The sequence below is a fragment of the Syngnathus floridae genome, chromosome 5 (assembly GCF_059516105.1).
Source record: "Syngnathus floridae isolate MCC-2025c chromosome 5, RoL_Sflo_1.0, whole genome shotgun sequence".
In the NCBI taxonomy this organism is placed as follows: domain Eukaryota; kingdom Metazoa; phylum Chordata; class Actinopteri; order Syngnathiformes; family Syngnathidae; genus Syngnathus; species Syngnathus floridae.
Window position 1 is genome coordinate 10,770,214 of NC_142417.1, and position 20,437 is coordinate 10,790,650.

Here is a 20,437-nt window from a genome sequence, read left to right on the forward strand (position 1 = left end):
TCTCTCCTCACACGCACTACTGTCCAAATCTTGCTGTCTCATTAGCAGGACGAGCAGAACTAGACGCCAGAACAGTGACTGGTTAGAGATAAGACTTTGTACCATGCAGCCCTATCCGAGATGACACATTTGACACGGTGCAGTTCCGTGGAGAACGTTATCACTCTTCAAGGTTTAATGGGCCTGTATTTCACAAAAACACAACAATAGTGGTATTGTGCAACTGTTATATTGTGCAACTGTTATTATTCCATCTAGGCTTTTTCTTCTGTACATACAATTATAATGTATTAAAAATGCAACAAACAATTCCAATGGAGTTGGAAGTCGGGACGTTGTGTAAAATGTAAATAAAAACAAACAATGAGAATTGACAATCCTTTTCAATTAACATTTAACTGAATACAGCACACTACCAAGATGTTTAGTGTCCCTGTGCCTATGTGGCAATAGCTTTTATATAATGGTGGTGCTTGTTTTTTTTTTTTTAATGTAGTGATGGCCTTTAAATGTTGGGTTTCAGCTTTACGTGCAGAGATTCCTCCCCATTCTCTGCAGCTTTTTATGGCATTATGGATTGTAGATGAGGAAATCCCTAAATTATTTCCAATGGTATGTTGAGAAACATTCTTAAACTGCTGTTGTTTTAGACCCACTCATAACATTTTCCAATAAACCTGTTATAAAGTTCCAAACAGGTGTTTTTTTAGCATTCCTCATTGGTCAACTCTCCCAGTCTTAGAGGCATCAAATTCACATTGAGTGAATAATTGCACCCACCAAATGAATAGCACATAAATACATAAATAGCTATCAATTTGAACTTCTCTTCTATATGTTGTCCTTGCATTCAATTGAACGTAGGTAGAAAGTATTATATATATTTATAAATTATAAATCATTGTTTATTTGCTTTTTATTCAATTTTACAAAACATCCTAAACTCATTGGAATTACAAAAAAAATCATTAAAAAATTTAGTGCCTATGAAGAAACTCCTAAAACAAAATGTCTATAGGAATAAAATCATTATTATTCCTTTTTCAGAGACGTGTTAAACATTTGAATTTCTCAACATTTTATCTTGTAATAAAGTGCTCCTGTATGAACTTCGCATTTATGCATTTTTAGATTGATTTCAACAGCTCAAAGTGTGCAAACAATGTCCTTGTTTTATCACTTCGTACAAGATTGCAGGCGAAGTATTCAACAAATGCCTTCATTAGGCCCATCCAAGATGCCACGTTCTCAACTAAAGCTTCGTTTTAGTCACGACTATACCGCGCCATCTACTGGTTGTTTTAAGACAGTTGCCACATACAGAAAAGGCTAATTCAGCCATTGGTTCAAAGGGCGGAAAAATAATTGACAGAGATAAAGTTGCACAAAATTGAGAACAATTTATTTGATTAAAAAAAATTTAACATGTTGCAAAGTGCCTCTTGGTTGCCATTACACATATTTCATAACCCATCTAAGGATGGTATAATAAAAGATATTCAGAATATTTTCCGGATAAAAGTTTATTTATAGCACAAAGGCTTTTTCCCAACTTGCTGAAAGTCAAGTTTTTATCTAGTGTTGCAAAGTTGATACAAAGTAAAAAATATATAGTATGGGGATATAGTGAAGCTGTTCCAAAGTAGTTTGAAAATGTGGCATCTCCCAGAAGTTACCATTTCCATGGAAAGATGTTGGAAAACATTTAATTGCTTTGTAAAAGATCCACAAAACATTGTTCAAATTTTTACACCTCCCAACCAAAGAAGCCTAACAACAAGGCTTAAAAATTGTACAAATAGATCAGATGAGGAGGAGAAAAGCCAAGCAATTGCAAAAGGAAGGTCAGCACCATTATGCAAAAGGGAAGGCTTGACAAAAAGCTCATGCAAAGTCATTAGTTACACTGATTAGCGTTTGGCAAACAAGCACATTAGATATTAAGATGCCAGGAATGTTGATACAGTGTTCTCGAGGCTTCTGCCGAAACACAAGTCTGTTTCTGCAACTCAAAAGCTACAGAAAGTGGCACAGTGACTGTGGGTAAACTTATCCACATGAAAGAAAAATGGCAATGTTTTGTGCAGCAGCAAGGCTTTTGTGACAGAAAATAAATAACTGTGAAAAGATACAAAGTACAATGTCAGGACAGATTTGAATGGAAATGTAAGACTGTAAAAAATGAAATGCTCGAGTGTTCAATATGCAAGTTGAAAACAAAAGACACTCCCTAAAATAAGATTGTCTCCCAACAGTTAAGCTTCCCTAACAGGGAACGAATGACAGCTGGCAACCGGCCAAATGAAGCCATGGTTGCCTATTGCAGTAGGAAGTGTTTATTTAAAAAAAAAAAAAAAAAAACTGTATTCAGGAGTAGTGTAGTGTTGAATCTGAGTGAACAACAACAAAACACATCCCCATTAACTTTGGCAATTTGCTTCCGCGGCATCAAAAAGTACATTGTCATTTCAAGGAAGTTAAGCGTTGCGATGTCGAGTGTGTCAAGGCGGTTTTAGACGGGAGCAGGACATCAGTCTTAAAGGCCAAACCGGTATCTGAAGATGAGTTACTCATCCATGGCTGGTTGCTGGCTGAAGGGTGTGCTGGTGCTTCTCACGTAGCTTCAGAATTACAGGTACGTATCCTGGTCTATGCTGCTGAGGCTGTGTGTGGATTGCTGGAGGGAAATCTCTTTGGCAGAGGGGAGGTCTGCAGAAGGTGCATGGCCCTGCTGAAGCGGGTCTGCTTGAGTCTGTGGCACAGCCTCCAGGGCCTTGCTGAGCACCGGAGGCGGGGCTGGCGGAAAAGCAGGTGGGGGCGGCGTGGCGTTGGGAAGAGGGTAAGGGTTTGGAATCTCCTCAGGGAGCTGCGACTTCTTCAGGGTTTTCTTTTTGCTCTTCTGCTCCTTGCCCTTTAGCAGTGGGCCGAGCTCCGCCTCCTCCAGTAAAATGGTGGGGTACTGCTGGAGATCCTGGCGCCTCGGGGGGTCAGCCAGCATGATGATTCGGGCCCCGTGCATCCTCTGCGGGGATTTGAAATTGAGCTCGCCGCGATTCTTCTTCCAGCGCTTAAGCTGGGTGTGATGTTCCCTTTCCACGTCTCGCGCCGTAATTTGCACTTCCAAGATCTGTGTCAGGAAGACACGCGTCATTCGGATACACATGAGTCATTCAGATCATTTTCCAAGGAATAGATCCGCCCTTCAAGTTCCAGCCTTGTCTGGTCTTTGTGTTGAAACGTTGTAACTTAACATTGTAACCCGCCAAAGGCCTCTGCCAGGGTCACCAGTGGTCAAGTTGCACAGACGGCTTATTATAAAGACTGGGTGAGCCCTTTTGGATGTGAACACTCCTTATTCTCCACAGTCCATTAAATCAGTAAGAACCATTCTCCAAAAGGCTGTGCCGTTTTGCCCTACAGATGGCGCTGCAGTTAGATAACCAGAAATCCATATACTGACAGCAACAGCCAGAGTTCAAAGGTAACAACTTAAGATTTTTGTAAATTTCCTCACTGTGCCAAGAAAGTCAAGTTTTGTCTTGAAAATGAAAATGTTTAGAGGGAATTTACAAGATATTCTCAAGTGTTAGACTGCTGACACGACAGTCAGCTGATTCAAACAAAAGATGAAAATTGGCTTGAATTGTGTCCAAGCACTTCCTCAAAGAGTCATGTATCTACAATTACGGTCATTTCCTTTGCGTTCATAATGCATGCTGCAATGGCGCTACTTTTTCTAAAAATGAAAGCACTATCTGGAAACTTGGCTGTCAGGGAGGAGTGTACACTGGCTTAACTGATTTCTTTCTTTCCATGACTTTCTATGACTTCATTCAGTGATTTCATAATGTGTGGGATTGTGTGTGTTTGTACGATGATGACTGTGTGAGTTTCCAGAAATTGTAGTCCACAAAAAATTCAACTCCCATGTTGCTGATGTTCTCCAATGAATTATTTGTATTGGACCTCACACTACTTGAACTGATGCTAACAAAAGGATTATCACTTGGTGCGAGCACATTTTGATAGTAGCACCCACCTTGGTGTGTGAGCGCTATTCATACATCGTGAATAAAGTTACTGGTTTTACCTCTCGGACGAGGAATCCCTCCTGCATGTATCGAGGCTCCACAGCTCGGAGAAGCTCCATGGTTTCATACTGGCCCTGGCAGGCCTTCAGCTTCTCACGACTACCCAGCATGCACTTCAGCAGTACCAAGCCTACTCTGAAGATTATTTTCACACCTGATTTTCATAAGAGAAAGACAAAAGTGGAGCACAGTTATTAATCCGAGTTTCAGGTATATAAAGTAAAAACACGTGCAGTACCAGCTCAGTTTTTTTCAGAACGTGCGTGAATTTCTAAATAACACTAAAGTCATTTTAGCTGCAGTTGCAGCAGGATGAATTCAGAGGCAATTTAGGACTTATCTGCTCACATTCAGCCATGTGCTTCAGAACTAATTGGACGGCATATCAGAGTGCAGATGGACAATGCAATCTGGCAAAGCAGTATTTTGAAGGCAAGAATGCTATGTAATGGCCAAGTCAATCACCTGACCTGAATCGAATTGGACATGTATTTCAATTGCCAATGACAAAACTAAATGGAAATGGGCCTCAGCAACAAGCAGGACCTGAAGCTTGAGCTTGCGTTGAAGCCCCAATATTTATGGAACAGGCTCAAGTAGGACCCTTAGCTTGCGTTGATGCCCCAATATTTATGAAACAGGCTGTAGCCTTTGTGGATGATTTTGACCCTGGGTGGCCAAGAGAAAAAGAAAGTGCAAATAGAAATACATCAAATGTCATAAATATATACTGTATAACATTCTTGGCCATGACATTTGTAAATTTCAGAGACGTACCGTCACAGAGGAACATGTCCCAGACACGTAACACAGACGCCCATGGCAATGTTCTAGAGAAGGCGCACATAAACCATTCAGTCATGTAGAGGATGGGATCAATCTTGTGTTTCTCCAAATGGCGGAAGGCTAACGGAGAGACGCGTCGCAGCAGAGCAAACAGAATTTCTCCATCTAACTGTATAGCTTCCTAAGAGACAGACAGGAGAGCCGTTAACACGGGGGATCAAGAATCAAGCGCTCTTCTGCATAAAAGCATGGATGTTACACTACTAAAAAAACAAACAAAAAAAACCAGTCCAATCACATCATGTTCCTGCACGTTTTAGAAAGACAGCAGAAATTACACAACATTATTAGCAAAAAATCTTTGTTTCTACTCGAGGACAAAATCCCAAAGTATCATTAATCACCCATTATCACATTCTTGTTACACAATGACATTGTGACTGTGCTTCTTGATATTAGACCCATAAAATATTGGGTCATACTACAAGAAACAAACTGTACTCTTGTTTCAGTGTGATCATATCCGTTGTGGTTGCAGTGTGTTGCTCACCAGCCCTGGGCTGTAGTAACCAGGAAGATACTTCTCACAAATTTGCACCAGTCCCCAGAAGGCGTCCTTTGGGAAACACGTTGACAATAAAATCAGGCATTCATTTCAAAGGACAGTATTGTGATTACAGACACAACCAATAAGCGCAGTAGATATTGCTGGTATGCAGCTGGGGAGTCCATTAGATCCAGGAGGACCAACCTGGTGCCTGTGAGCACCAGGCAGCCCACAAGACCATATGAGTAGTCTGTGGGCCTTTTCTAAAAATAGCTCACCAGTGACGGAACTTGTGATTTTCTAGGAATGTGTATTTTAAAATGTGAACACTAGTAGAGATTTATTTAAAAAAATCATATTATCTGGTTCATAATTATTCTGAGAAATCACTGACATGTCTTCTCATAAAATAGTGTTATAAGTATATACAGTCAAACTGGGGGCCCTTTGTATTAATCAATATCCAAGCAGTATCTCCTTAAGCAAACTTATCACAGCCTCCACCTATAGCACTCGATGGCACGAGGTTTCAATAATACTGAGCTGTGCAATAACAACTTTTGCTTAAAGACTCACGGGCGACGGCACCTTCACCATACTGTTTGCATGTGTTAGGAGGTGAAGCATGGGAGTGATGTACCTCAGCAGGCATGTGCATGAGTAACACAGCAGCAATGGGAGCTTGCGCCTGACAGTATCCCTCCTCTGGTTTGTAAAGAGTGTAGGCCTTCAGAACACGGAAAAGATCCTTCTGCCTGTGCACGGATACACAACAGTAGTCACAACCACACAGTAAAGTTGACTTTTAGTGCATGATCTCTCTGGTATGGGGTCGTACCCGTGTCCTCCCCGAGACACAAACATCTCATGGAATGGAAACTGTCGATGGAGATCTTTCTCAATCACGTCGCTCCATTTGGGATCCCCTGGCTGGCTATCCAACTCCTAGGATGGAACACATGAAGGGGCTGTAAATCTGTTTTTGTACAGTGAGGTTTGCAATTAAATAAACACTTCCTGCAAAAAAACTAAATATTAATACCCTAATGCTACATTTTAGAGACTGTACTGAATTGAACCATGAAATGAGTCCATAAACAGAATGGACGTGAAAGGAGGATGTCCCTGACCTGAAACTTTCCTTGGTTCTGCTCTTTCTTGCCTTTGCCTCCTGAAAGGTAGAGCCACGCACGGCCTCGGAGAGAGGGAGGAATTCCTTTTTGGCATCGAAGCCTCACCTGGAACATGGTGAAAGACAGTGTCACAAAATACAGCAAGACAAAAGGAAAACCAATGTTTGTCACAACAGATGCTAAAATGAGAACATGAATGCAATAAGAATGTTGTTTGCATTTGACTCGTGCAGCATGCTCACGTCACCATGCACAAGTCTGTGCTGACATAACAAAAAGGCTCAAGTGATATCAAAACTCTAATACTAAATTTAGTAACTCATGGGACAAATGTTGTATTCTGAAATCAGAAAAAAAAAATCCTTTACTTCCAGACATTTGCAGCAGGTGAGCTATCGCCATTATCACAGAAATGCGCAAATAAAGCCATTGTTCTGTGCATTCCAATTATGTTGCTCCAGTCTGAACAAACACAGTCTTAGATACACAAAGGATGTTTGGACAGTGTCTTGTTATACCAGTCTTTTATCAAGTCACTTTAGCCCCGCCCTGAATACGACTAAACGTTTTTTGTCACAAGGTGTGTCATGTGAAGGGAGAGGTCAAGTCCTGCTGCTGACTCATGAAAATGAGGTTAAGTTGCAGCGCCGTGTTACATTGGTTTACAGTGTCTAACACACACACGCACACGCACACGCGCACGCACGCACGCACGCACGCACGCACGCACACGCACGCACGCACGCACACACACACACACAGCACACTCAACTCTCATCTCAGTAAAAGGCATTAAATACGGCATTGGGAGTACAAATTCATACACTGCATATGTGCACATCATAAATATTGTTGGATTTATCACTTTTAAAATGGCATTGCGGTTCTTTTTATGACTTCTTATATAATGTGCTACAATGTTTGTCATGATATTTGATATGTTTGCTGTACCAGCAGAACCACAGACACACTGTGTCACACCTAAGTGATATTATGACTATATCAATGCAGGTCGTGTCAAAGCAATTCTTGAACTGCATTTACTATTTACGTTAGCACCTGCAAAAATCTATGGTAATTGTGACATTTTTTTTTAAATTTATATTTATGCCGTGTTAATTACAAAAGGCTCCTGGACTCCATAGAAGTCTATGTCATACATCCTGAAGAGTATTGCTCATATATTGAACAGCCAGGAACTTCTTCAAATAAATGGACAATTTGTTGTAGAATTACAAGATCACAATGGAAAAGATACTGGCTGTACAATAATCCTTCAAAAAACCCAGAAGCAGTTTTGATGGCTTGCCTCATGTGAACCACATTTTGTATTTTGACAGTTGGAACTATTTTTTGGGTCTGACCTTATTGAATCTCTTGATCATCCACTTGTCCCAATGATTGAGCATATCCAACCACTTCACCTCTCTTTGCCTGAGCACTGCTGTAGGTACATCCTGAGCCCTAGAGACACACATGAAACGAGGACATATATCATTTCGCTTTATGTAAGCACATGTTCCTTGCTTAAACAAACTGAACTATAAAAGGGTTGAAGCAAGCATTAAGCGACCGTCAGTGGTACAGAATAAACATCCAGAGTCTACTGTTAAAAGCAAATGCTTTGAATGGAAGGGAATTGTGCATGTGTCATTTGTTTCAACAATTTAATTTGTGGTCATGTGAGTGCAAGTTAGTTTGAGGATTAACAATTTAGATCTGCCACGTTTAATAGCAAACTTTAAAGTCGCAGTATTTGCTTGACCCAAGTAAGTATCTACAAGCTACAATACCAAAAATAGAGAGCCACATTAAAAGCTCAGATTGAAGAAAATGTTATGAGCGAGTGAGTGAGGTCTGATGCTTTTAAAACTATATACAATTACCTCATCAGCAAAGGCGTGTAATTGAAGGCTACATTGCTTCAAAGGAGCTATTTTTAGGCACCTCACTGTGATTTACAACAGTTGATGGAACAAGAGGATCGGGAAAATTAACAATTTGTAATCTTTAACTTTGGAAGTAGCATTGGATTTGACAATGAAAACATGGACCGAAATTTGACAAAGGGACCAAAATAAGCTGTTTCAAACAACTTTATTAACTCACTGCTTCGGGGGATAATACTGGTTGGCACAACTAAAAAATAGAAGCTTTTGCAGATACTTCAATAAAACACGGTTCAACTTGAGTGCACAGTAGGTTCATAAGAAAGAAATCCACTGTTATAAAGGATTGCATTGTACGTTACAGGGAAGAAAACGCAGGGTATAATAACCACATTGTGCCACGCAGCTCGCGGCTCATCAGGCAACCAGACAGACAGTACATGCACAAATCCCAAGAAAAAATCACGTTTTCTGCAACTTGTTCTCATTCATTTGTTGTTTAAACGATTCAAACCACACAAGGGGGTATGGAAATCATAACACGGCGATCAAGCAGAATTAAAACGCAACTTACGACTCTTCTGTGTACTGCTGCGCTCCGCCAATAAATCCATATTTGTCGGTTTGTTTGTCGCTGGTGAAGCCATTGATCTCGGAATCTGAGCCTAGTGAGCTTTCGTCGTCGATTCGACTGCTACTGAGGGTCCGGATGCTCCTTGTGTCCACGGGGCGACGGCCGTTCTCCGTGTTGTCCATGTTAGCGTCGATAGCTAGCACGCTAGCGAGGTTAGCTCACGTCAGCGAGCCTGTTGACAAGCCCAAGTCAGAAACTGCTCTTTAAGCATATAACATGTTCACGTCAAATATCCCTGAGGCCATGAGTTTCTGGATAGAAATGAAGAATTCACTGCTACGGTTCCCTCGCTATAACTATTAACAGGCGTCACGCCATAACAAGCCATGAAAACAAACTTGGGTTTAGAGCTACAGAAAAGTGAGTTCACCGAACATCAACTGCAATCCGAGGTTTAGCGTTAGCTAACTAGGATGCTAAAGCAAACTTACGTTAACAGCTCGGAACTTGAACCCTTAGTATTCCTATATAGGCTCCACCGTCCATTGACGTTATGGTGTACTTCATTGCCAGGGGAACTAACTAATAAAAAGTAGATCGTGGAAATGTCAACAGCTCGCAGTGACGGCTGAGCTTGACGTCCTGTCAAATTGTGCCTCGACCAGCAGTCCTGCCCAGCGGAGCTAATGATTTGTCTTGCCAATCTTACCCCTAGTGGCTTCTCTTGTTATTACTATTTGAGTGTGCGTGTGTTTAGTGGTCCATTTGTATTCATTTCCAATAAATAAATAATTCACAGACATTATTTTAATCTTTATTCGATGGAAACTCACCATGAAGCAAATGGGTCAACAATTTAAAACAGGCACTGAAATACCAATAGTCAGATAACATTACAAGCGTAAACAGGCTACAGTATGCAGAATTCTAAATACAAGTACAATTACAAAGAAGAAAAATGACAAAACTTAATTGTGACAACTTGAATATCTGATACAAAAATCATATGCTTGTTTAAAGAGCTTCACTTCTTTCTTCCACCTCTCTCCTTCAACGCCAAGTGAATGATCGACCCAGTGGTCATGTTGTAATAAGCCATCGAGTTGGAGTCTTTGATGAATATGCCCTACAAAAAATACAGATGTCCATTACACATACGTGCATATTTATATTTGGGTGAATTTGGACGATGCTTAAATTATCACCAGTGCCCGTTTACAAGTGACTGGTCAAAGCTAGCTTTGTTTGGAATTTTTTTACTAAATTATTTAGCTTATGCCAAGTGTCAAGAGTAAATCTACCTCATATTGTAATTTCTGCTTTCCTGCCGGCATGCCTGTGGCTTCATGGATTTTCATCTTGATAACAGACACCTGAGGAGAATTTTTTTTTTTAAACATCCATTATGCAAGTTTCAAGAAGATATTTTATATACAAAATATAAAGAACCAAGATTGCACTGATTACCTGGTCTGTGAGTGGAACAGTGAAATTGAGCACTTGGCCACTGAGCTTCCATTCGGTCTTGTCCTGCATGTTGGGGACATGGACTTTAACTGCCACGGGCCCCTTGAGGGAAAACAACAACGAAAGTAACATGAACAAAAGTCAGAGATTGAGATAAAATTTTAATTATTGCAACGTGGTATTGCTGACCTTGTTTCTGCGAATAAATTCATCCTCTGGAATAAGGTTGTCCTCTGTCTTCATCTTCTTGCTCATTGGCTCATCGTCGTGAGGCATTGGAGGATGTGATGGCGGTGCAGGAATATTTGGAGGTTGTGGTACAGGAGGAGCAGGAACAAATGCTAGATCGCAACGATAGGAAAATTAGTTTAAACACAGTGTAACAAGAAGTAATGGAGAGAAATGAATCTTACCAGCTGGAACCACCATGGGAGGCGGTCTGGGAGCCATCATGTGAGGTCCCGATGGTGGCATGGGAACCACGTTGATGCGAGGACCGGGAATCATAGGAGGCATTGAGGTTAAAACTTGTCCTGGACCCAGGCGCACAACAGGAGACACGGGCGGCCTTGGAATTACAGGCACGGCTGACAGAAGAGTGGTGCGGACTGGAGGGCCCACCTGGAAACAAGCACATTGGACTGTGGCTCCAGCAACAACATACCCGACACATCTTTTTGTCCACACAACTTACTGTAGTGGGCGGGCGAGAAATGGCTGAGACCGGAGGGCTTGGTTTGGACAGAATGGGTGCAGATGATGGCATCGGAGGCATGTGGTGAGTGTCACTGGGTTTGCTTGGACCAATCTTCTCTTTATTGTCATCCTCTCCTACCAGCCCTTTGGCCTTGTGAATTGCTTCAATCTGCTCTTGAAGGGTGATGTTAGCTTGAGCTGCTTGCTGGGTGCGCGCCATGCTTCCAGAGTGGCCATCCCAGGTCACCTGAAGAGAGAGCACCCCAAATAAGTTTAGGGAAAAGGTCAAAAGAAACAAATATAATAGCTTTCAAATTTATGAGCATATCTGCGCCTACCTTTTCCTCTGGCTTCTGGATTTCTTCTTCCCCGATTTTCTTACCAATGGCCGTCTCCTCCACACCAAAGATATCAGTACGCCTCTCAGCCAGTTGCTTCAAGCTGCTATCGATGTCCATACCAGGAGCATAAACTTCATCTTCAGTCTGCCTGTCTCTGATGCTGCGGTCCCTTTGCTCCAGCCAGCGGGGATCCAGCAGACCGATGCGCATGTGCTCTGGTATTTTACTGGCTGGGATCTTCTCACCAGTAATAGGCGAGATGAGATACTCATCTGAAACAGCAACTGGTGCTGGAGCTTTGGAAGCTGATGAAACAATGGTATCAGATTGTCACACACTGGAAATAGTGACATACGAGATTAGCGCAATCTAAAAAGATGTGGTTCTTTACCTTTTGGATCATAGTCTTTACGAATGATAACTTGGTCTGGAGTCGGGGGAAGTGGGGGTGGCATTGGGTTGCTGGGAGGCACTTTTATGCCTTCATCCTCGTCATCAGATCCCTAGAATACAAGGGTGGCAATACTTTTCATGTTCTGTTTAGAATATATAATAAATAATATTTTGCATTTGTCTGCAGTGGCATTAGCATTTTATGGGGCGCACCAAACCTCTTTCAGCATTGTCTTACCTCATCCATGTCCTGGACCTGTGTGTCTTGATCAGGTTGCGCAGCATGGCCAGCATGCCGCACCTCACGCTCATCATTCTCATCATCACTTTCGACGTCCATTTCTACCTCCTCACTCTCGCCATACTTCTCATAACGCTCTTGGATTAAGATGCGGGCACCGAGCTCCTCAGGGGTTGTGGGTGGGGGGAAGTGGCCTAGAAATCATGAATAACATTTTTAGATGTGATTCAAAGTTGTTCATCCTTGAGTCGGCTTTTCAAGCTATGAGGATGTTTTGGATGCAGATTCCAGATGCAAATCCCCCCAATGTTTTTCTCGTCTTTAGTCAACCCAGTGGTAGATACAAACTTCTTTCTATATCGAGTTTTTTTTTGCTTTATGTTAAAACGTTGACATTATATTTAGTTTCAGGAGTTGAAATATATCGCCACTAGGTAAGGATCACGATAAGATGCGGTCGAATATTAATTATTATTCATTAATATGACACTAGTCAGAGGTAACGACAGTCAGTATTACCTTGCTCGTTGGGCTGGAAATCCACCGTCTCCACCACAACAAAATCATGCCAGTCAATTTGCGCATACGCCACTCGTTCCTTCTCCCTTTCCTCTTCTTCCTTCTTTCTTTCACGCTCCTGGTACTTTGCCCACTCAACACGATACCTCACCTGATGGTTTTGTAATTCAAAAAGTTTATTTAAACTGACGACAATCCAAATACGTCAACAACAACAACAACAACAAAAAAAACTTTACCTGGTCCATTACGTCTTTTGGATTCTCAGACTCTTTCTTCAGCTTTACCAGCAGGCCTTTGGGAGGAATTAAAATCTACATGTAACGGAAACAAAGACCAATTAATTCAGCACAAAAACAATAGACAATATAAATACATGTTGGGAAAAGAAGGCATTTGTTTGTTCACCTTGGTATACTGCTCAACTAATTTGGTGAAGTAGTTGAAGAGACTGTGTTGCGGGCGTAGAAAGTCAAATTGGTAGTTTCTCTGTTCTTTCTGCATGAGCTGAGTCAAGAACTGACGGCCATTGCGAGCAACAAACTGTGCAGTGAGCTTGACAACATCCAAATCGAATGCAGCAATTGATGGAGGATCAGCAATGAACTCAAACTCAGGAGGTGGCTCTTTTGGAATGATAGCTTCCTGGATCACCTGCACCTTTGTTCAATCACAACAAAGAAAATAATATTATTGAAATCTTGACTAGGAAAAGTAGTAAAGAAGCCACAGAGAAACATAAAATGGCCATACTTTCTGAGGTAGTTGCTGGGTCTGCTGCATTGTCTGCTGCATAACCTTTGGCACAGCTGCTGATGGTTCCACAGCTTTACCCTCCTTGAACTCATTGACCTTGTGTCGGTAATAAGCATGGTATGGGTCATTTGGATTGAGGAAATTGAATTTGGGATTGTTGATCTCATTCTGACGGATTCTTGCTTCAAATTCAGGCCCATTCCTGAAAATGTACAATTTTTATTCAGTATTACAATGAACAATACAACAACACTACAATCCAGATGTGAACAACATAAGTACATTTCACTTGTTATTAGAAACCAACCTGGCAACAAAGCTGGCTGTTTTGTCAACAATGTTTCGGACCTCCGGTGGTGGGTAGATAATACCAACAATAGGCTTGGTTGCAGGGGTTTCTTCAGGAGCATCAACCTGTATAGCAGATGTCTGGTTGTAACTAATTGAAATCAACAATGAGATACCATTTGCTTTACATTACGGCAATGGCAATATATTACCATAAAATCGACGATGTAGGTCACTATTACAGTGCGTATTACATTACGTCCAAGTCTGCCTACCCACTGTCAGCCAGTGACCGTATACATTTATACTGTTGTTATTGTTTTTACATTTAGTTTAAGATACTGTACATTAATTGCAAAGAATGGAGGATAAAAGCGTTAATCCCGCTACCCAGCGAATGAGACAATACGGGTACCGTAAAAATGTTTCCATACGTAAATGCAAAACAATTACTAAATTCTTAATGTTGATGTACTTGGACTAAGTATGGACTACATAGTAAGGCTTACCGATATTAGAGTACAAACATATTCTTTAAACATAAACTGTAGCTTCGGTCGATTGCTAACGTCGGCTAATACCTTGTTGAGCTCCGGCTGAACAATTTGAACTGGGCCAGGCGGCATGACGGGGACTTTTTATTGACCAAAAAGTCACCTAAGAAACACATTCAGATAGTGCAAATTTTTAAGTACACGTACGATTTCACAGTGTAATCAAGTGAGTCATAACTAAACATTAAAACCAATGTAGTAGTTGAAAACCTACTGCGTGGTCCTCTTGCTAGCTGCAACCCAATGGCGGCGTTTTACTTCCGGGCGCTTGCCGTAAAGCATCTTGGAACATGGAGTTCCGAGCTGCCAGGTTGCCACTAGTGATGTGAATTCCAGTTCTTTTAGGTGAACTGAATCTTTAGAATCAGTTCACTCAAAAGATTCGTTCAAACGAAGCGTTCAACGAATCGTCCCCCCCCCCACAGACTGATCCGTTTTGTTTGTTTGTTTGTTTGTTTGTTTGTTTGTTTGTTTGTTTGTTTGTTTGTTTGTTTGTTTGCTTGTTTTACAACATCCGGTGGAAACAACCCATACACATCAAACAATACAACTACACAAATATTATTTATAATAATAATTGGCTCGGGTAATTGACACATTTCTTTCTGTAATACAACACTTGCACAACTTGTTTATATTGGTGATTTTGCTTTCCTTCGAATAGTGTGTTAGATATACAGTCAAACCTCGGTTTTCGAACGTGCCGGTTCTCGAACAAATCGGAATTCGAACAAAATATTCGAGATTTTTTAGCTTCGGTTGTCGAACAAAATTTGGAGGTCGAATCTCATGAGATGAGCCGGGAGGACCCGAGAAAACCCAACCGCCTCGGTTTTCAAACATACCGGTTCTCGAACAAATCGGAATTCGAACGAGAAAATCGAGATTTTTTTTTTCTTTTTTTTTTTTTGCTTCAGTTGTTGAACAAAATTCGGAGGTCGAACCTCGTGAGATGAGCGGGGAGGACCCGAAAAACTCGACCGCGCCGCCCGGATACCGACTGACTCAGTTGTTATTGTATTTTCGTTACCTTGAGGATTGTATTAAGCCCTAATCATGCCTCCAAAGAAAGTAAGTGGGAGCAGTAAAGCCATCCTAAAACACAAAGACGCTCCTAAAGCAATGCGACAGTGAGCACGCGGCGCGCTGCGGTCGTGGCGTAGCGACGTCTGTCCGAGTGGCGCCGCCAGATCAGACAGTAAGAATCCTCCAGTGGCATTGTTGATTTTAGCTCGCAGTCCTGGAGCCGTTTCTGTTGCGAGGTGTCACACGCACTCCAGTAACTCGTTTGTAATCTATAATTCAATATCAATAGACGCTTTAGTCATTAACCATTAGATGAATTCCATTAGAATTAACCATTAGGATTAACCATTAGAATTCCCTACGTCCTGAAACAAGTTGAAGTCAGTATGTAAGTGTGAGAATAAAATGCGCGTAAAATTGTGGTCACTTGCAGATGACTGCAGGATGAAAGGGTCTCTCTCTCATTTTAGGGGATTGTGTGACAAACATCAGATTTGCCCCATTTACCGTATGGGTACAGACCCCTGCCCTCGTGTCTCCAAATACCTCCACATCGTCTACAACTGTGAGGAGAAAGGTGGGCTTATTCTCCAAGGAAAGAATCCAACTGATCCCCAGAAAGAGCATCGGCTAGGGACGGACAGGTGGTCAGACGTGAGAATGAATGAGCAAGCTTTCCTTCCACTTTTTTGTCTTTCCTCAGTGTGTCTTGACAGTCTGGGCATCGCTGGCGGGACAATCCCAGACTCCTCCTTTTCAGCCTCTTCCTCTGCGATCAATGCCGAACATCACAAAGCGCGTCTGGGGTCATATGAAGTTATAAGTCAGAGAGAGTAATGCAATGCAGCTTCCTATGATGTCTACTGTTATGCAAATGTATATGCTAATGTATATGGCGCCTTCCTGTGGCGTGAAATCCTGGTGTCACATCCTGTCGTCAGACAGGAAGACGCCATCTTGGCTTTAGGAAGTGATTCGTTCACTCTCGTGCACTAAAAAGATTCGTTGTTTTGAACGAATCGTTCACTCACGAGCCAACACTAGTTGCCACGGACACTACAAACTAACAAGCAACTCCCATTTCACCGATTGCACTTGAAATTTAACTTGTGTTTGTTAAAAATGTGTCAGTCTCTTGGAAGCCAGGGCTGTATAGAAAGTCTCCAGAAAGATCTCACCGACATTCAGTGTGCAATTGTGGACATCTTTTCTGCAAACGGCCCGCTGCATGTTTATTCGTGGAAATTCCCGGACAAACTCGCCTGTAATCTAGATTTGGATCTGGAGCATTACAATTTTGTAAACGGAGAGGATGAATTTAACCAGCACGTTCATATTGTTCTGCTGGAATTAGTAATAGACAGGTAAGTAAATGTTTACAGCACGCTCAGATGTTTTTACAAATGTAACCTACAACCAAACCTATTCTTCTTCTCATCAAACAAGACTACTGCTTCTTCTCCAAGCATCTGATGCTTACGTTGAAGAACTGAGCAGCAACAAGAGGAATCAACAAACTGATCAGAAAGGCTGCATGTCAATTGGACTTGTTGTTAAAAAATACTGGCGCGACTTACTTCAGTTTGCCAACATGAAGGTTGATGCATTTTTAAACTATCAGAATTGATCAAATGTATTTAATGTATCGTTTCTTTGTCTCCTTCAGATGTGCAAGGAAAGCAAGCTAGAAACAGTGATGTCCAGTTGTGATGATAGTTTACCTTCAACGTGTGCACATAACATTTCACGTTCAACAAGCACCATTCGTTTGCCAGATTATGATGACCCCCTCAGTGACAATCACATCCTCCCATGTAATCCCAAAATTGACACACACAACGTCGGATGCCAAACAAATGAATCACCCTCTGCTTTCTGCGGTGTGTGTCCTCAAGCACAGTCTGCTATCAGAAAAACAGGCAATGTGCTGGTAGAACTGCTTCAGGGTGAGGGATTGCCCTCTTCTTTACTCCCACTATTAGATACTGTGGGACAAATGGCAGTGGGTGATGCAGCACAGTGGGCCAGTGAGCAGCTCAAAGATATGCGGCGACTGACAAAGCATATACAAGATGTGCGGGATACAGTCGAGCCTCTTAAAATGAAACTAACAGCAGCAGAAGCCGATCGAGAGAAAATTGTGGCCGAGATGGAACGTGCACAGAAAGAACTACAGGAAGAAGTAGAAAAACAGAAATCCATAAATCTTCAGTTGGAAATGGCATCACAGAAAGCACAAACAATCATGAAAGAAACTGAACATAGACTTTCAAAGGAGTATCAACAACTCAAGAGAGGTGAGTTGGCAACAACTCCTCTTACACACATGAATCAAATGATCACCCCATAAGCAAGCTCCAAATAAGCTTAATAATGATGGTCATGATTTGAAACAGGAGGGGCAAAATCTAAAACATGCAGAGCAGCAGCCCTTGAGGAGTGGATTTGAACACCACTGACATAAATCATATCAGGGATGCAAAAAAATGGATTGTGTTTAATGTACGTAATTTACTTTCTGACAGAATATGAATCCCTGAAGAAGAGTTATTCTTATCTGACGGAAGAAGTAGCTACACAAAAAGATAGGCTGCAAGATCTTGGTAAGAACAATATCTAACCATGTTGTCAATTAAAATCGGACCCTTCTGTGGCAAACTTGCATGTTCTACAGTTGCTAGTGTGGGTTTTCTCTCTGTACTGTAGCTGAAAATTAAAATTGATTTGTCCATAGGTGTGAATGCCTTTGTGAATATTTATTTTCGACATTTCGATGGACTGAGGCTCGTCCATGACCCCAAAGAAATCAATCAGTTTAAAAAATAGAGGAAAGGATATGTATTTGAGAACGTATTTAACCATGTTACAGTCCATCGAGTGTGGTATTTTTTTTTTTTTTAGAATGTGAAAGGAATAAATCGCTGGATAAACTGAAAACTCTGCACATAAAGGAAGAGACATGTTCTAAACTTCAAGAGAGGATCGATCAGTTTGAAAGTCAGCTCTGCGAGGCTCATCTACTTCTCGAAAAAGAGGAGGCCAAATATCACAGTGCATGTCTTCACCAGGAGGTAAGGCGGCAGTCTCACGTACCACTTTGGTTTGGTTTCCAGGACTTCAGAACAACGATAAATCATTTTATTCGTGCCGCTGCCATTCTGTGAACAGTCAATGGAAAAAAAGCAAAAGTCTTTGCTACAGAGAGTGGAGGCTCTCGATGAAGAGTGTGAGGAGTTGCAGAAACAGTTGGGAGAGAGAGAGGAAAGAGAGCTTAATCTCCACAATCAGTTGCAGCAGGTTTCACAGCAGAATGAAAATCTGCGAGCACAGCTCACATCACAACAGGTATTTTAATGATTCTCAACCTATTCCCTCAAATCATGGCGAATGAAAACTCTTGAATCTTGAATCTTTCACCTATTTGTGCCACAAATTTTCAGTACTACCATTATTTGGTATTCATTTCCTAACAGGATCATTGTTCAGAGCTACAGAGTGAGAAGCAGACACTACAGACACAAATCGAGCATTTCCAAGGCAGTGTGGCTGAGCTCAAGGAAAGTGTGAAATCGTTCAAAGACAAGGAGAGGTTGTTGGTGGCTTTCCCAGAACTCAGCCCCCTGGCGCATGCCCAACCAAAGAGTACACACTTTTGTCATTATTACATCTGCATATGCAGGATGGGAAAATGTTTAATTGTGAATATTCATTTTTGTATTTTTTGATTCTTGGAATCTTCTCAAGGTACGGGCAATGTGCTATTGGATATGGAGCAGCAGTTGCAGGCAAACTACATTCGCATTGGCGTGCTGGAGAAGGAGAACGCAACCCTTCATGGCAGTCTTGTGAAGTTAAGGAAGGTAACCCAGCATAATGCTGTCAAAGTAGGACTAATACACTAAAACAAGAATGGCATAGAATGCAGATATCTACCAAGAATGAACCACCCTATTTAGATTGCACTTTTACGCTTAAATGTGTTTAATTAATTAAAATTTCAATAACATGAGAACATGAATATACCGAACAAAATTAACTACTAGGACTGAACAAATAATTAAAAACTAAACCGGCATTGAGATGTTATAGAACGCAATTTTCAAATCGACTATCACAGCCTTCTCTCTCTCTCTCTCTCTCTCTCTCTCTCTCTCTCTCTCTCTCTCTCTCTCTCTCTCTCTCTCTCTCTCTCTCTCTCCCTCCCCCCTCCCTCCCTCTCCCTCATGCACACACTTCGTATACACAGTAAGCACATCAAACCGAGTATGCTGTCTACCTTCACATTCAAAGAATGTGGCATTCATGATAAATCAGAGTTATAATATTTTTCAAAATCACTCAAGTGATGACTATCCAAGAGCTGCTTCTTTCCTTTGCTTTGTCCTGATAAGACTGGTATTACTCGTTTCTGGTTATTCTTGGTCCGTTCACATACAATTAGAAGGTTCATGTCTGTGTTGGTGCCATGCCTTGTTGATGTTAATGGAAATCCAGTGTCCTAATGTCAGTTTGTTGTAATCCACAGAGCACACCTAATCAACAGGAAAGCTCACCTCTGCAAATCAATAGCTCCTCTCCAGCCAGCCCACCAGTCAAACAAATGGACTACCTGACACAAATGCAGAGGAGTCCATTGTGAGTATAACTGATTCCAGTGATGTTTATAAATGATCAATCATATATTTTTCAGTTTCTGACATTGCTTTATTTCTTCATTCCAGCAGCAGGCAGAACTACAGGGCACCGTGGTTGGGAAACAGTGACAGAGGCGACAGACGTGGTTCGAGGGCAGCAGATTGTCTGTCACCCTTATCATCCCCCAGCATTTTTATACAAGCCCTTCACCCCAACATCACTTCCACCGGTGCTATAACTCAAACACGAAACACACCCAAAACCTCAGCCTTTCCTCAAAACAGGAGTTTAAAACAGAGGAAAAAATGAATCTTTGACTTTGGTTTGTATCAAGCGCTCTAGTCATTTTTGAACATTTTGTAAATATTCGCCTGTAAAATCAAATTGAATCGTAAAAGTGTGTATTTTTTAAAAACTTATTTTATAACACAAATATGGTTGAACATCCACGCACTGGCATTTTAAATGCCTCTGATGTATATATATATATATATATATATA

At 41.4% G+C, this 20,437-nt stretch overlaps 3 protein-coding genes across 7 annotated transcripts; 1 reads left to right on the forward strand and 2 right to left on the reverse strand.

The window, feature by feature from the left end:
• Positions 1–1,375: 1,375 nt before the first annotated feature.
• Positions 1,376–9,690, reverse strand: LOC148398119 (TBC1 domain family member 10A-like). Its single transcript, XM_088375413.1, has 10 exons — positions 9,512–9,690; positions 9,021–9,252; positions 7,922–8,021; positions 6,555–6,662; positions 6,263–6,369; positions 6,065–6,179; positions 5,428–5,493; positions 4,869–5,058; positions 4,091–4,245; positions 1,376–3,127 (listed from the first exon to the last, which is right to left on the reverse strand). The coding sequence occupies exons 2-10, from the start codon at positions 9,200–9,202 to the stop codon at positions 2,630–2,632; spliced, it is 1,521 nt and encodes a 506-aa protein (XP_088231539.1). The 5' UTR covers positions 9,203–9,252; positions 9,512–9,690; the 3' UTR covers positions 1,376–2,629.
• A 130-nt stretch (positions 9,691–9,820) lies between these two features.
• Positions 9,821–14,605, reverse strand: sf3a1 (splicing factor 3a, subunit 1). The gene is made up of 16 exons (XM_088375404.1): positions 14,490–14,605; positions 14,303–14,378; positions 13,741–13,847; positions 13,431–13,635; positions 13,086–13,337; positions 12,917–12,991; positions 12,678–12,828; positions 12,156–12,352; positions 11,916–12,027; positions 11,522–11,829; positions 11,182–11,430; positions 10,901–11,108; positions 10,677–10,828; positions 10,488–10,589; positions 10,322–10,393; positions 9,821–10,146 (listed from the first exon to the last, which is right to left on the reverse strand). Exons 2-16 carry the CDS (start codon positions 14,345–14,347, stop codon positions 10,045–10,047), a joined length of 2,337 nt encoding a protein of 778 aa, XP_088231530.1. The 5' UTR covers positions 14,348–14,378; positions 14,490–14,605; the 3' UTR covers positions 9,821–10,044.
• Positions 14,606–15,744: 1,139 nt separating this feature from the next.
• Positions 15,745–20,421, forward strand: ccdc157 (coiled-coil domain containing 157). 5 transcript variants are annotated; one of them, XM_088375409.1, is made up of 10 exons: positions 15,745–16,665; positions 16,748–16,898; positions 16,968–17,598; positions 17,827–17,904; positions 18,203–18,372; positions 18,470–18,646; positions 18,775–18,943; positions 19,046–19,161; positions 19,810–19,936; positions 20,026–20,162. In XM_088375409.1, exons 1-9 carry the CDS (start codon positions 16,424–16,426, stop codon positions 19,912–19,914), a joined length of 1,839 nt encoding a protein of 612 aa, XP_088231535.1. In that variant the 5' UTR covers positions 15,745–16,423; the 3' UTR covers positions 19,915–19,936; positions 20,026–20,162. The 5 variants fall into 5 exon arrangements, with proteins under 5 accessions (XP_088231535.1, XP_088231534.1, XP_088231533.1 ...); XM_088375408.1 differs by having other exon boundaries at positions 15,746–16,665; positions 20,023–20,172; XM_088375407.1 differs by having other exon boundaries at positions 15,747–16,665; positions 19,827–19,936; positions 20,026–20,421.
• The last annotated feature ends 16 nt before the right edge of the window (positions 20,422–20,437 follow it).

Excerpts from the sequence above, each read along its gene's own strand:
- LOC148398119 (XM_088375413.1), bottom strand. The coding sequence starts at position 9,202 with ATGGACAACACGGAGAACGGCCGTCGCCCCGTGGACACAAGGAGCATC. Across the intron at positions 6,370-6,554 it reads AGAACCAAGGAAAGTTTCAG|GAGTTGGATAGCCAGCCAGG; the intron begins GTCAGGGACATC and ends GTTCCATCCTAG. Across the intron at positions 4,246-4,868 it reads GGACATGTTCCTCTGTGACG|GTGTGAAAATAATCTTCAGA; the intron begins GTACGTCTCTGA and ends TATGAAAATCAG.
- sf3a1 (XM_088375404.1), bottom strand. The coding sequence starts at position 14,347 with ATGCCGCCTGGCCCAGTTCAAATTGTTCAGCCGGAGCTCAACAAG. Across the intron at positions 11,830-11,915 it reads TAAAGACTATGATCCAAAAG|CTTCCAAAGCTCCAGCACCA; the intron begins GTAAAGAACCAC and ends TTGTTTCATCAG. Across the intron at positions 10,394-10,487 it reads CTGTTCCACTCACAGACCAG|GTGTCTGTTATCAAGATGAA; the intron begins GTAATCAGTGCA and ends AATTCTCCTCAG.
- ccdc157 (XM_088375406.1), top strand. The coding sequence starts at position 16,424 with ATGTGTCAGTCTCTTGGAAGCCAGGGCTGTATAGAAAGTCTCCAGAAA. Across the intron at positions 16,899-16,967 it reads TTCAGTTTGCCAACATGAAG|ATGTGCAAGGAAAGCAAGCT; the intron begins GTTGATGCATTT and ends TGTCTCCTTCAG. Across the intron at positions 17,905-18,202 it reads AGATAGGCTGCAAGATCTTG|AATGTGAAAGGAATAAATCG; the intron begins GTAAGAACAATA and ends TTTTTTTTTTAG.